This window comes from Struthio camelus, chromosome 20 (assembly GCF_040807025.1).
Source record: "Struthio camelus isolate bStrCam1 chromosome 20, bStrCam1.hap1, whole genome shotgun sequence".
Taxonomy (NCBI): Eukaryota; Metazoa; Chordata; class Aves; order Struthioniformes; family Struthionidae; genus Struthio; species Struthio camelus.
This window is the reverse complement of record NC_090961.1, coordinates 3,694,559-3,709,875: the sequence shown is the minus strand read 5'-3', so window position 1 is coordinate 3,709,875 and position 15,317 is coordinate 3,694,559. Positions and strand designations below refer to the sequence as shown.

The 15,317-nt window shown below is 41.2% G+C and overlaps 1 protein-coding gene across 9 annotated transcripts in view; it reads left to right on the top strand.

Moving 5' to 3' along the window:
* Positions 1-15,317, top strand: part of SEC16A (SEC16 homolog A, endoplasmic reticulum export factor) — a 31,437-nt gene that overhangs the window by 3,241 nt on the left and 12,879 nt on the right. For 5 of the 9 annotated variants that reach the window (XM_068915371.1, XM_068915368.1, XM_068915369.1 and 2 more), the window contains exons 2-14: positions 276-4,154; positions 4,955-5,100; positions 8,138-8,223; positions 9,156-9,291; positions 10,081-10,279; positions 11,472-11,649; positions 12,417-12,559; positions 12,804-12,865; positions 13,107-13,245; positions 13,537-13,779; positions 14,101-14,198; positions 14,918-14,999; positions 15,194-15,311. In XM_068915371.1, the coding sequence (XP_068771472.1) occupies positions 351-4,154; positions 4,955-5,100; positions 8,138-8,223; positions 9,156-9,291; positions 10,081-10,279; positions 11,472-11,649; positions 12,417-12,559; positions 12,804-12,865; positions 13,107-13,245; positions 13,537-13,779; positions 14,101-14,198; positions 14,918-14,999; positions 15,194-15,311 (5,434 nt within the window). In that variant the 5' untranslated portion in view covers positions 276-350. The remainder of the gene's footprint in view (positions 1-275; positions 4,155-4,954; positions 5,101-8,137; positions 8,224-9,155; positions 9,292-10,080; positions 10,280-11,471; positions 11,650-12,416; positions 12,560-12,803; positions 12,866-13,106; positions 13,246-13,536; positions 13,780-14,100; positions 14,199-14,917; positions 15,000-15,193; positions 15,312-15,317) is intronic. The other 4 variants (XM_068915376.1, XM_068915375.1, XM_068915372.1 and 1 more) reach the window with 3 other exon arrangements.

The window sequence follows — 15,317 nt, the reverse complement described above, 5'->3', positions numbered from 1 at the left end:
ATGTTTGATTACTCTTACTTGGAGCTATTTGTTAAAACTGTTGTTAAATAACGTGTGCTGTTATAAAGCAGCACTAACCTATGTTAATTCTGGGCTTGGATTTAGAAATGCAATGTTCTGTATGATTTTCTTACGAGTTCTGGAGAACATAGAGACATCTTTCATTTAGTTTCAAGTTTTCTCAGTAATTTTGCTTCTAAACTAAACGTTCCTCAAGTATTGCATTTATTTAATGTGAGATAAGAAACTGACTTGTCATCTTTCTGCTTTTATAGCGTGGAAGAAAGAATCTGTCTGCAGCGTTCACTAGTAGTTCCTCATCTACTGTTTGGCCCTGCTAGAAGTCCCTCATGCAGCAGCCTCCACAGACTGTTTCAGCAGGAGCAGCAGCTCCTCCTCCTGCGGGCATTGCTCAGAACATGTACTGGCGAAACAGCTCACTTGGTAAACGAGCAAATGCACCAGCTGCCCCGGTGCAACCTGTGACAGACCCTTTTGCATTTGGCAGACAAACGCCACAGGGTTCCCCTTTAGGTAATCCATCCAAGGGCAATGCATTGGCTATACAAAGTCCTTCCCCAGCAGTGTTTCCACAGCCAGCTGTTATTCATGCTTCGCCTTCGCAGGCAGCAGACAATCCTCATGGACTGCCTACGTCTTTATCAGCTCCTGTATCTCAAGCAGGAATAAATACCAATACATTTTCTAATATTCCAGTTTCTTCACCGCCCCCAGGATATGTTATAAATAGTACTACAGAAGTGCATCCAAGTGCAGATCTTGGGCTCCGTGGGCCTGCAGTACCATTGCATTATAATATAGGAGCAGCAGTTGAAAATTCTATCAGTGGGCATTCTGGAATGGTGTCTACATCAAACAAACCTGAAGGTAGACAAGACGTTAATAGAGAGCCAAGTAATGTTCCTTCAGGATCCACTGCAACAGCACTCTTCCCTCCACCTCCTCAGCAGCCTGTATTTCAGTGGAGACCTGTTCAAGGTAACCTGCAGTCTCCAGTGCGAAATTTTGTGCCCTGTCCCGAGCAGTCTTCTCAAGTTGATGTTCGTTACGTTTCTCAATCTTCTGTTAGCACTTCTCATCCTTTCCCACAGACAAATTTGCAACAGAGTCCTGCGCACCAAGCTGTTCCACAAAGCATCATGCAAGCACCTTTGTTAGTTGGTTGTGAAAAAAATGGGAAAAACGGCTCTGCAGGTAGCAGTTGTCACATGAACAGCATCCAGCCTGGGAATGTGTTTAGACAGAACACAGAAATGACTAACTCTTGGTTAAATCGACCATACCAAGAGCAATTTTACCCACAGCCGCCGCTGCAAGACTCCAGTTTTGTTATCCCCACAGCTCAGGAAAATAACCCCAAAAAACAGTCTCCAGATATGTCTGAGGCATCAAACAGGCCTACCCCCACAGATCAAGATTCAGGAACTCTTTCCATGTTTTTCAAAGGGGATGAAGCAGAGAATGAGGAAATACTTTCATCTGAAAAAAATTACATGGTTGAGAAAACTGAGTCTGCTTGTCAGCCAAATTTGGGACCCTTGTACCACCAGCCAATGCATCCTCATCGGGTTGCAACTAATGTTCTCTCTCAGGTGCAGACTGGTATAGGCTTAGCCAATGAGATGGTACAGAAAGGAATGGATGTCCAGTATTTTCCTGCAGCTATAAGCAGTCAACAGGAGACACAGGCTACTAAGCACCCTGTGTTTGTTAATGATGACAAAACACGTGCTAGTGACACATCTGGGAATGGTGGAGCACAATATGAAAATGTTGAGAACCTAGAATGCGTTCAGAATCAAGAAGTGCTGCCAACTGAACCACAGAACGTGAATGCTTCATCCCCGGCTGCCACTTCTGATCCGTACAGATACGGATCCTTACCGGGTCAGATGCTTCCAAAGAACACTGTTGTGAGCCATGCGGAAGGAGGACCAAATTTGGAGGCACCTGATTCGTTACCTCATCCTGTCCGACCAGATAGCGTATCTTCAAACTACAGCACCATTAGCCATAGGAGTGCTTCTAGCTCAACGAGACCTCAAGAGCAAGTTGGTACGTTCATTCAGCAGGAAAGTGGGAAGCCTGATGAGTCTTCTGCGAGCTTCTTTAAACAGATTGACTCCTCTCCTTTGGGAGGTGATTCAAGTGAGCTAAATATGAGCAAGAACTACCATGGTAATCTCTCCCAGCCACCAACTCCAAGTCCTCCTAAGCCTACAGGAATATTTCAGACAAGTGCAAACAGTTCTTTTGAACCTGTGAGGTCCCATGGAGTTGGGATAAAACCTGCAGAGATTGACCAAGCAAAGATGGTGGTTGAATTAAGAGAGAACCACCCAAACCAAAAGAATACCAAGAAAAATACAGCTGGGCCAGCTGCCTCCCCAGGTAATCTTGAACAGCCACCAGATAATCTGGAAACCATTTTCATGCCTCAGGTACACCCACTGCCTCTTGCAGTCACTGGTGAAGCTGGAAATAGGCTGCACTCTGGATCTGGTACGGAAAACATACAATCAGTGTCTGAGAAAAGGTCCTCAGCAAGAGCTCAGGGAGCAGTTAAGAAGTGTGACAGCCCGGCAACAACTTTGTGGGCTCATAGTGAGTTACCTAATTTTGGAGGAAACGTTCTGCTAGCTCCTGCTGCTCCTGCAGTGTATGTACCTGCCAAACAAACCATAGAAGTCATTCAACCACCAGAGGAAGGCCTATCTAATCAGGAGCCAAATAAACCAGGAACTATTGCTGTGCAGCTTTCCCAAGATGGAAATATGTCTTCTGAAAATCTTGAGAATCCTCCCAAAATGGGAGAAGAGGAGGCACTTCAGTCCCAGGCAAGTTCTGGTTATGCAAGTTTGTTGTCTTCTCCACCTACAGAGTCTTTGCAAAATCAGCCTATCCTGATTGCTCAGCCTAATCAAAGCTATAACTTGGCTCAGCCAATTAATTTTTCTACTTCTTTATCTAATCAGCTAAGCAGGAATGAAAACAATCAGCCGATGAAGGATTCTGGGGTTGGGGACAAGCCGGCAATGGGTCCCCAAACTTCACATGCTGGTGGGATCATCTCTGGGGAAAATGTGCCACTACCAGTGATGCAAGTTGGATCTCTATTAGTTAATGCACTTCCAAACACTAATCTGTTAAACCATAATTTATTGCAAAGCGCTATTAATTCCTCTGATATTGCTTCTAATCAGCCTGCAAACTTGCTGATGCAAACTCCGCTTAATTTGGCTCCAGATGGTCAAATGAATGTTAATTCGGAAGGTTTTGTTCCCGAATTTGCTAGCAAATCAGGGGCTAACTCATCTGTTTCTCCAGGGACAAATCTCCCCAGTGGAAGTGCAGGTGCACTAGTCCCACCTGTTAATTCTGTAGTACAGGCTAATAATTCTGCAGATCGTTCAAATAACAAAGAAGAAGCTGCTGGAGTGCTTGATTTCACAGTATCACGGACGTTGGAGCAAAGCAGTGCAAGTAATTCTGTACAGGTGCATAATCAGTTGCTTTCTGGTGGTCCAGTATATCCTCAACAGCCAGTTGGCAGTGCTGGTCAGGTGGGTCCTGAAGTGCATGACAAACAACGTTTCTATCAACAGGTAACAAAAGATATACAATATCAGGCTGTATCAGACAGAGCTGTACAGGGAGCAGTGCCATCTCAACCACAAACACAGGCAGCTCAGATGCAGCAACCAACATCATCTGGGCAGTCCTCAGCTCCTCCAAGCTACCAGATGGCTGCAGGGACTAAAGCCAAGCAGGAATCGCAACAGCGCGAAAACCAGGTGCTGAGTAACCATCCTCATCCTGTGGGTCCCCAAGAGGGAAGTTCGGCACAGCTCACAACAGGGTACAATCAGATGAGCCCTGATAAGCAACCAGTGCCTGGACAGTCATCAGGTGCTCCGACTTCCGTAGCCGCCCCTGCCACCAGTCATTCAGTCATGCCAAGCGCACAGCAAGACCTGCAGCGTCCACCCCGGCCTCAGACTCCTCAGGATACCTTTGGTCCACCACAAAATCCTTGTTACTACTATAGACATCCTTATGATGCTTACCAGCCTCCATATCCACCACCTTATTCTCCTGCAGATCCCAGAGCAGCAGCTCATCTTTATTACCTGGTAGAGTAAATATTTATTTCCCCCTTCCTCTCCTCTCAGTATGTATTAGTAATTTAATCTTTGAATTACAGGTTTAAACAGTGATGTCATGATCAGCATTTGTATTAAGTATTGCATTTTAGGGAAAATTCAAATACTTGTAAGAAAATATAAAATTAAGGAAAAGGGAAGTAACAGGAAAAGGTGTGGAAGGTTTTTTGATAGTTCTCGTGCTGCTGCTTGGTGAATAAAATAACTTATGATGTGTAACATGTATCACAAGGCAGAACCAGGAATGTGATAACCCTCAGTCATAAAGACTGACCTGAAAGGTGTGCGGAGGGTCTTAAACTTACCTTATAAAAGATATTTAAAATGTAGTGTGGGTGCTACTATCAATTCCAATTGGCACAGTTGTCAACTAATAGCACTTTTACTGGCTTCTTTGGAAAAAGTTGGCAGTTATAACTCTCTTAGCTGTGCAGGTGTTCAAACTTGGTTCCCACCTGCTGGCTGCATTATTGACAATTTAATAGAGTGGCCAACGTAGTGGCCGGAACTGCCTTTAATTCAGTAGTAGTGCGTGTGTGTGTGTGTGTATTTATATATTTATTTTTGCATATTGATGGATCTGAATATATCTTGCCACAAGGGGTACCAAAAGCAGCTGTTAGGGTTTGTGATGTTTTGTTTGTTTGTTTTAGGGGGAGGAGAGGTATGTTCTGGAATTAGTCTTGAAAGAACAAGCCTTATTGCTTACTTGATTTTTATTTTCGGGTGTGGGAAGAGTCTTACCTTACATGTCGATCTCTTATCCTTAGGAGGATAGCTATGGGCAGTATGACCCACGGTACGGACACTATGACAGCAGCAGTGCTGCGTATATGGAGCCTGGGAGCTATCGATATCCTGAGCTTGAACGTCCTAGTTCCAGAGCTAGTCACTGCTCTGACAGGCCGCCTTCTAGGTATGCAATTCTTACATTGAGTACAGATGTGATGTGTCATGAAGTACTGCATGTAATTATGCCCAATGAAGCTTTTTAACATAAGCCACAGAGAGGGAGCTCAAGAACTTATTGTATGCCACTGTAGGAATATACAGGGTCAAATGCCATACCAGAAAAGATGCTGATACAATCCCTGCGGTCTTTTCTGTTGCTGAAGCCCACTGCTCCTTTCATTCAGTTCTCTGGGTAGTTGTTAAATTTTCTTTCACGCAGAAGATCACTGCAATAGAGTCAATGCTGAGGTTAGTTCTTTTGCACGTGTGCTCTGAAAGAGCAATGAAGGCCATGGTTTTGTTAGTCAATGTTAATTTAGTTTCTAACTGGCGCTTAAACAGCAGTTCCTAGTTCTGTTAATAAATGACGCTTTTGCTCATTGGTCTGGGATTTGCTTTGCGAGCGTAGCATTGCATGTGGCCTGCTACTACACAGTGTTTTAAATTGTCAGAAGACAGAAACAGTTAATCAAATGAAAAGGCACCTGGTCCTCTGTCAGATGGATCTATTGGGTGATTGCTTTAGCTGTGTGAATAAGCTTTTTCACAGAATTCCCAAAGAGTGGTCCGTGTATCGTAGGCATTATTTGAACACGTTTCATTCAGACTTCGCTATAGTTTTTAATGTAGGTGGCACGTGAACGAGGAAAACTTGAGAGCCTTGCTGTCCGGTTAACGAAATAAGAAATTTGAGGGAGAAACAATGTGTTTAGATGCTATGTGCAAATATTAAGTAAGACGCAGAAATGAAATCTCTAGTGTTTTTCAGGTGAGAAGCAACAAATCACCTTCCAAGGACTACTATTTTCTGATGGTTATTGCATAGATAATTTGCATGGATTTCAAATTAATGAAAAAATGTTACTGTTGCATTATCTTGTGGGTGGGTTTGTAGGTCTCCAAGAGAACCTCAGCTATCTCTTTGGAAACAAAACTCTACAGTATTTCTGTTTGTCCATTTTTGGTAGTTTGCTTGTGGAGTACTCTTCAACTTAAAAGCATAAAATTCTGCTTACCACCTCCAAAAAGATTATAGGAAGTTTTGGCGTTGAGGAGTATAAAACAATGACTCCGTGTGGTGACTTTATCATCATCTTAAGTGAACCTAAACGCGCTGTGATGTCTTATAATGAGATGAGTTAATGACTTCTAGTAGCACTAAGATAGCACTCTATTTGGTGAGTACTGTGCTTTGAGTTTAAAATTCCTGTAGGTGGCTTTGGGCAGATCAAAGTCTGTTACGAGCAGCAGTGTACTCAGAAATGGACTGTGGCGTGGCACTGCAGGGCAGCAGGGCCCAAGAGTGACAAAGTTAGTATGATAGTGTTTGTCTGAAACTGTCACATAATATTTCGGGACTGATAATGCAGCTTGGTAAATTCTATTTGGGGGAGTGAGGGAGATGGGGAGAGGAATGACATTTTTCTGAAAGGGGCTGAAGAGATGGATGGATGGATAAACATGATCTGATAAGATCAAGTCTCCTCCTCCATAAAAGTAGGCACTGTGTTGGCAAACTTCCCACATGTTGTTCCAGTGAGGAATATCACTTGACTTGCTTGGCCACTTTGGGGTTTGTGCTGTTAGTTGTACGTTTAGTTTGTTGCAGAAGAGCCTGGAAGCTCCCATCATTTGATACTGTCGTTAAATCTTTCCTTCCTATGCCTATATGCCTGGGTATATGCGTGTCTGCACTTGGACTGTGTTTTAGTATGCTCTTATCTAACATTCCTCTTCAAGCTTGCTTTCAGGAATTGTGGGATGGTTTCCCAAAAATGACATGTAATAAAGGCTCATAATTTTTAAAGCAATGGCCATGTCTCTTTCCATCAAAAGTAAAGTAACTCCAGCAACTACAAGTGTTGTAATTATCTTTTGTACATGCAGTGTCTCTTACTCCGATGTATAGTTTTTAGTCTGGTTCTTGTGCTTGTTTTCTTCATCTGGACAATCCATGTCCTAACACGGGCTCTGTAGAAGTAATGTTTTTACCCTGGCCTTCCCTTTGCTCAATATAAGAAACAAGCCTTTCCTAGTGCAACGCGACTATTCATCCAAGACTATTTATTGAGAAGGGTAAGGACCTAGAAGACAACCAGAATTAGTTGTTAGTGATGCGTTCTCTTAATAATATTGAGGTGGCAATTGTGTCTCATCTTTTCACTGAAGTACTAAATACGTGAATGTGCTAACACTCAAAACCTTGCCACGTGTACTGAAAAGCTCAGATTGAAAGACAGAGCAAGTGCAGAATGAAAATAAACCGTTGGGATTGTGGTAGTGCTAGCCCTGCAGCGTTAGCGTTCTGTGCGCTTGCCATCCACAGATTAGCATCAGCTTCAAGCAGAACAAGAAAGTGGTACGATATTGAGTTCTTTGATAGCCAGATAGCAAAAGAAAGGTGAAAATAACTTTGTCGTGCGTTTTGGTTTTGTTTCCCTCCTGACTATTTAATGCTGGTGAAAGATGCCACAATAGCAGCCCCAGAGACCGAAATCCTCTTTTTGTGTTCAGAATTATCCACAACAGTGCTAGTGTGTTGTCCTGATCCATTTTCCTGACCTCTTTTCCACACTCTAGTCGTCTTTCCATCTCCACAGGAAATACAAAAACATTTCTAAAGTTGAGGGAGCAATTATTTCACTACCCATTAAGTTACTCTCTTTTGAGACCATTCAAAGGGTGCTAGTTACAGCAGTAGTTTTTCTGATTAGTTGTCCGTAAGTAACTAGACCTGTCACCTGAGCAATTTACAAAAGCCACTAAACTCTTTTATGGTAACAGCTGTCAGCTTCTGATGGCACTGAGCAGTTTAATAATGCATTGGTTTGTAAACTCTAATCTTGGGATTCCTTGATTTCCTGTAAGTGCATTATTTTAAATTTGATACTCTAGCTGTCCAGTTGTGGCATTATAGTTCGGCATATCACCTGCTGACTTTGGGAGAGAAAATACCGGGATTGCAGGAGGAACGATAACTCTGTCTGCGTGCTTTCTTTCAGGCAGGGGTATACTGAAGATTACTACACAAAAAGTGGATGGAGTGATTATTATCCAGGCTATTACTCAAACTCTTATGATTACGGAGGTAAGGTGTCAAAATGCTCTAAATTTTTCTATAGTGAACTGCTGTTTCAGTTTTATGGGGAAGACTGACTTTAAAATCAAGCCTTATTACATTTTTTCTATATTAAAATTTTTCTCTTCCACAGCTAATGAGAATAAAGTTACGCTTGCTGAAAATTCATCTTTGGGACTACCCTAGTTCTGAGCAGTGTGCTATCCATCCTGTAATTTTTTTTGTTCAGCTCAAGTAATAAATAGAAAATAAGTCGAGCCGCTTTCCTTGTTACTAGACTTGTATTTTTACCTTTCCCAATTGTGATGGAAGCATACCACAGCTAGTGTACAGAATGATTTTCTTCAATGTGTTGCAAGTCTGTCATTCACTGGCTTTTATCCTTAGCCTGTTGCCTGTGGCCAGACTTGTAAAGTAAAATTTAGATGGGTGACGTAAACGGGAATTGACTCGTGCCCAGAATTTGGCCTTGTCCTTAGTTATCTGAATGCTCACAGAGACATACCAGTTGGTAATCTGAAGATAATTGCTTGGATAGTGCTGGGGAGGATCTGTCCATCTCTAAGATGGTTAGCATGGCACTCTAAAGACTGGCAGCAAAGATGGTATACATTTTTGTTGAAGTGTTATAGTGTTCTTACTAAGTTTTAAAGTTGTTAGAGAAGGTCTATCTGATGGACTGTCCGCTTAAGAGTGTCTAGCTAAGTATATAATAACAATGTTTATCTGACAGATGTGAAATAGATATATATTTTTTTAAACTCATCTAATAAGTAAAAGTGAATGGAAATGCTCACGCAGCTTTAAGTATGTTATTTTGGTTTTGTTTATATGCTTCAGGGCTGCTGACCAGATCAGCACGTAACTAAACAGAAAGGAGTTGAGAAAAGTTGTAAGTAATGTCTTCAAATAACTAAACCATTTCTTTGCACCTTTCAAAGATCCAAGTCGTTGGGATCGCTATTCCTCAGCTTATGACCACAGATACAGAGATCCTAGAAGTTATGATCAAAGGTATTGGTACGATGCTGACCACAACCCTTACCAAAAGAGAGAAGCATATCCATACGGTAACAGGTTTGTCCATTCAATTCGTGTCCTGCCGATGCTCTTTCCAGATCGAGGGCAGAGTGGGGCCTAGGTACTGTAACGTTCAAAGGAACGGTGATTAAGTGCGAGTGAAGGGGGAGAATCTGGCGTTACTTTCTTCAGGGATGAGTCGTAGTCAAATGTGCCACCAAGAAATTAGGTTATGGTGGTAAGTGTTAAGGCAAGGACTGAGGCTTTGCTTGTGTGCTAAAAGAAACATTTCTTTATTTGCTGAAGATCTGACCCAAAGCTTTCAGAATTTACGGACTTTTGTGATAGTTGCACCGCACTTCAGAATTTCAGTATGTTATGCTTACGCAGCTTTGTAAACAAAATGCTCACAATAATGTACCATAGGAGATCAGATACAGCCTGTGACAGACTATTAAAATGTGTTATTACAAATATTTCACAGATGTGTGTTGCTGGTTCTTCCTTTAACAAAGGAAATTGAGGAGGAAAAAAAATGAACTGTCATGTCACTCTTCGGAGAAGGATTGAAGGCCAATAGGACTTGTTTTCAGATAGGGTAAACGTTCTTTGGGTGTTCTTAGAACAGGCTTGGAGAATGATAGTCTTGATCTGGAATATTGTGGATGAGCTTCTTGAGGCAATGTCAATTGGTTTACTGTAATAAAAACCTCAGTCAAGGAAACAATCTGGAAGCTGTTCTGAGGCTAAGTACAATTTTCTCTTTAGGTATGCAGCGAAGTTGATTTCCTCTAGGATATTGGTGATTGTGTTTATTTTTGCTTTGTATGTTTCTTTGTTCTTCAGACATGACCAATATGAAGATCACTGGAGGTATGATCCTCGTTTTGCTGGAAGTTTTGATGATGAAGCTGAACCTCACAGAGATCTATATGGTGATGAATTTGACAGACGCAGTGTCCATAGTGAACGTTCTGCTCATAGTCTCCGTAGCTCCCGTAGTGTTCACAGTCACCAGAGCAGTTTTAGTTCTCGTTCTCAACAAGTGAGTTTCAAAAGGGCACATCAGGTATTTTGTTTTAGCTGAGCTAGTCGTAGGCGCAGGGTTGGTAACTAATCTCTGTGACCCTTCCCCCTCTGTTAGGGGTGGGTGAGAAATTGTACAAAAATTCTGTTTTTGGCTGGGGGAAGATGCATTTTGACGATTCTTATTCTGTAAGTTAAGACTGCTTTCTAATACAGTTTTGAACTTAAATATTTATCGCAGTTGTCAAGAGAACTTTAACCAAAATCAGCACTCAGCTGTGCGGGCAAGTTGCCGTACATACAGAAATGGAAAATTTCCTCTACTGTATCCATTTGCTCTTTGTGAGAACCTTGCCCTTACTGTGCTTGGCTGTAGCTGATACTGTGTCTGGCTTTCAGTGTTGTATCATTTTTCTCATCACAAGCATGAAAGCTAATACTGAACTTGCAATCTGTTAGAAGACTAACTCAACATTTGTATGACACCATCTTGCATTTAAAAGCAAAACCAAATCTAACTTCTGATTATTCATCTATCTTATGCCCGAAATACAAATACCTGAAAAATACAGAGAATACTCAAGTGAATTGTCTTTGCTCTAGTCAAATGCATCTTTTTAAACTGTAGTCTTACATGTTAGTGCATCGTGTCTGCTGGAAGATTAGGTGGTTTTCCAGTCTGAACTCTTGTTTTTTGAATAATATCGGAAGTAGTGTTGGAGGTCATTTAGGCATTAATCTTTAGTCACCTTAAGTCAGCTAGATGTTCATTAGGCTTACTCGGGTCAGATTTCCTCTGTCAAGAAAGGGTAGCAGCAGAGAAGAACACTCTTGCTTCTGATCCATGGTGGCTGATACAGCAGCAACTCACGCTGAAAGTCACAGTGCCGTCCTTGACGTAAGGCACGTATATATTCTGTAGTGAGAGAACTGAATGCGTTTGGATGTGAACAGATCATATGAAAACACTGAGAGGGAGAACACTAAGAGATGCTAATTATCTTCCGTAGCCTGCTGCACCAGGTGGCTTGCAGGATAGCTTTCCCAGGTGTGAGTCCTTTGCAGTGATGTGGTAAGCTTGGTTTAAGAACCATCTAAAGAAACAAAATGGGAGGAAAAAAATGCTTACAGCCTCTTGAGTCATGTTTGCTGTATTGCTTGCTTCATGCAACTTCACTCTCTGCTAACAATTACTAATATGATCTGTTTAGAGCCAGCTGTATAGAAGTAATCATGATCTAACGGCTAATGCATATGAAACTACTGCGCAGGCCGTGTCGCTCCACACAGATTATCCATATGGCGGATATGTTGCTAACTTTGATGGCCAACAGCCTTTTACAGATTATGGCTACCCAACCGAAACTGGATGGTCAACTGTAGAACAAGGTATTTGCACTGATGGGGGAGGTGGAAGGAAGGTACTGTGGTTGTGCGGTTGTCTGCCAATAGTAGTTTGTTCTTCTGTAAATATTTTGTTATATGTAAGATTCTTTTCATGTGTTCATTAAGCCTGTTAACAGGAAAAACACTGTTCATAGTAGTTTTGAGCAAAATTTTTTATTTTCAGCATGAGGTTAATACCTTGCTTGCTGAAATCTGAGTATATCACAGAACAGCAGTAGCTAGATGGTGTTTGCTACTAAGTATTGCCTACTTGCCTTTGTAGATGTCTCTTTAGACTAGACAGATTCTGAACTATGCTGCTTGTGCTTCATGGGAATGATTAGAATTTAACTTCAGATTTTTCCATAAAATTTCTTACTCTTTCTGCACTGAATGAGGCGCTGTTCCTAAGGAAAAAGTTTTACAGAGTATGTTGAAATATATCGTTAGCTCTTTGAAGATGTATCATATATATGTATAGAGATCACAGAAATGCATTCGACACAAACAAACAAAGCCCCCTACACTGAAAAAATCAGTGGATTTTAAGAAACTTTAATTTTGTCTTTGCAATTGCAAATCCTTGAAAGATCTTTGGGAGTATAGTGAAATTGATTAACGGTTGCTTATACGGTTTGCCAAATAAAATGGCAGATTTTTTTTTCCCCACTAGTACCACAAGATTACTGAATTGGATAAATACATCAGTAAGTTTAAGCAGTTGCAAGTCCGATTGCTGCTTCTTATTTTATCTTTTCTCCCTGCTTCAGCACGCTTAAGGCCCTCAACACCTGAGAAATTTTCAGTGCCTCACGTCTGCGCTAGGTTTGGTCCTGGGGGATACTTAATAAAAGTGTTGCCAAACCTGCCTTCGGAAGGACAGCCAGCTCTGGTTGAAGTACACAGTATGGAGGTAACATTAAGAAAAATGTTCGTATTAAGCCTGAACTTATTTTTCAGAAAAGTGATGCTACAGAACGACTTCCCATGTGAAGTAGATTTATTATCCGTGTGCAGTTTGCAGGTTGCCGTAGGTATTTTGTTCAAGAGCAGTGGCCTTGATTACACTATAGGTTAGGTCCAGCCCCCCCCCCCCATTGTTAAAGAGTGTAATTCATAGTTGTAAGAATTTCTTGTTATTTATATTTGTGTTTCAGACTATGTTACAACATTCTCCAGAGCAAGAAGAAATGAGAGCGTTTCCTGGTCCTCTTGCTAAGTATGTTCTTACAGATTTTAAGTGACTTATGCTTTCAAATTTCACTTCTTTTATTGAAATTTCAAATAACCATAAATTAGAGGCTTTAGAGAGACTCAAATTTTATTTATCACTTTTTACTTGCTTCAATAATACATGAGCTTTAAATGAGTTCCTCATACTATTTGCAGTAATGATCTGACTGTTTTATATTTGTCTCATTGAACGCCTCTTTTTTTTCCCACCCCCCCCCCCCACCCAGGGATGACACCCATAAGGTGGATGTTATTAATTTTGCACAAAATAAAGCTACACAGTGCTTTCAGAATGAAAATTTAATTGACAAAGAATCTGCAAGTCTGCTTTGGGACTTCATTGTACTGCTGTGCAGGCAGAATGGGGTATGTCTTACTGTTTGAATTTTTATCTATCCTAAAACATTTTATATGCAAAATTTATTTATGTATTCATATAAAAGGTAGAAACTTGTCTAGTGACTTATCTTGGGGTAATTCACTGATAGGCGGAACAGGGGAACGGATTGCTTGCCTTCACGTACTCAGAGGACTGGTATTTACCCATTGTTGTTGAAGTGACAAAATGAAGACAGTGTTGAATACTAGAATTGCAATATCCTTAATATGATTGGGGTTTTCTTGTTTTGTTTTTGTTTTGTTTTGTTCCATGTATAGACTGTAGTGGGAACAGACCTGGCTGAACTTTTGCTACGCGATCATAAAACCGTGTGGCTTCCTGGGAAGTCGCCTAATGAAGCAAATTTGATTGATTTCACTAATGAGGCTTTGGAACAAGTGGAAGAGGAATCTGGTGAAGCCCAGCTCTCGTTTCTCACAGATAGTCTTATAACCACAATTGACAGTCTTGAGAAAGAGACAGAGAGATTCAGAGAGCTGCTGCTTTATGGCCGTAAGAAGGTAAATGCTTATGCTGCAGTTTCAAATATTATGTGGGTTTTGTTTACTTAATTTTCGGGCATAGATCTTAAAGCTCTAAGCTTTAAACATCAGTGAAAACCATTTTTGCAACTTGCTGTCTGTATAATATTTCATGGCACTGTACTAATTGAAAAATGTCCTGCAATAGAGCTTAAAAGTTAAAACAAACTTATATTAATGTGCTAGCATTTCACCTAAGCAAACATTTTTCATTCAGTCACAAGATAATAACATAAAACAATCACTATCTGAATAGTACGTTAAGCTTTCCCCAGTAAACGAATTTCTATTATCAATTAGGATGCTTTGGAGTCGGCCATGAAGCATGGTTTATGGGGTCATGCTCTGCTACTTGCCAGTAAAATGGACAGCAGAACACATGCAAGAGTTATGACCAGGTACAGTGTTTTTCTTGTTGATGATTAGTACAGCTTGAACTGTCTATTCAGCTACTGAGGAAGAGGCCTGGTGGTCAGAAATCTTGATGCCAAAATTATGGGTTATCCTTAATAGCTCATGCAAGGATTCTCTCATTTTACCTGTATGTTCAGTTGACTCAGGTCACCTGTTGCTTTTTATTTGGGGTGGGGGGGGAGGGTCTTCTGACTGTAAACTTCAGCCAGAAAAGTTATTCTATGCCACTGCTTCCTTTCAAGGGGCATTTAAACAATGTCATCAGTGGGCCTGCCAGATGGGTGCTGTTGGTCAGGCTTTGAGAAAACTGCAAGAACCGACTGTCAACTTGGCTAAAGCAAAGTAACTCTGTGGTGTACCCTTCGTTCTCCCCGCCTGAAAGAAGCAATGTGTTCATGTATGTTTTGTCTGTAGACAGCTAAACTTTGTTTCCTCAGCTTGTGCACGCGTGTACTGAGCCTAGTCAGCTGGCACAGGGAGAATCACGAGATTTTTTTCCTAGCTTGGTTTGACATATGTCGGAGTGGCAGATCCAGTTAGTTAATTATGTTCTGGTTTTGAACGTTATCCACTGGGCAATTGCTTAGTCTCTTCAAACTGCTCTTCCTTCTCAAAAACTAAGCTAGATAAACTGAGTGTTCAAGTACGTTTTAACTGCTTACCCTGTGTTTGTTTTTTGTTTTTCTGTGTAATGTCTCTGTAGGTTTGCCAACAGTCTCCCAATTAATGACCCTCTGCAGACTGTTTACCAGCTCATGTCTGGAAGGATGCCAGCTGCATCCACGGTAAGATTCAAGTTGAAGCTGCAGTTCAGACTTAAATATAAGTGCTGTGGTGAGTAGTGTAGTTCGCAATGGTAATCTTTTCATGTGCTTTTCCTAGAGCGCCAGATAAGTTGTTTTAGTCCTTTTTGGGTTGAAACACTTACATATGCAGAGCTCTAGTCACTGCTGTGACTAAGTAATTCTTCTAATTTTAGTGCTGTGGAGATGAGAAATGGGGAGATTGGAGGCCTCATCTAGCAATGGTGTTATCCAACTTGACCAATAACATGGACTTGGAATCCAGGACTATTGCTACCATGGGAGACACTCTTGGTAACT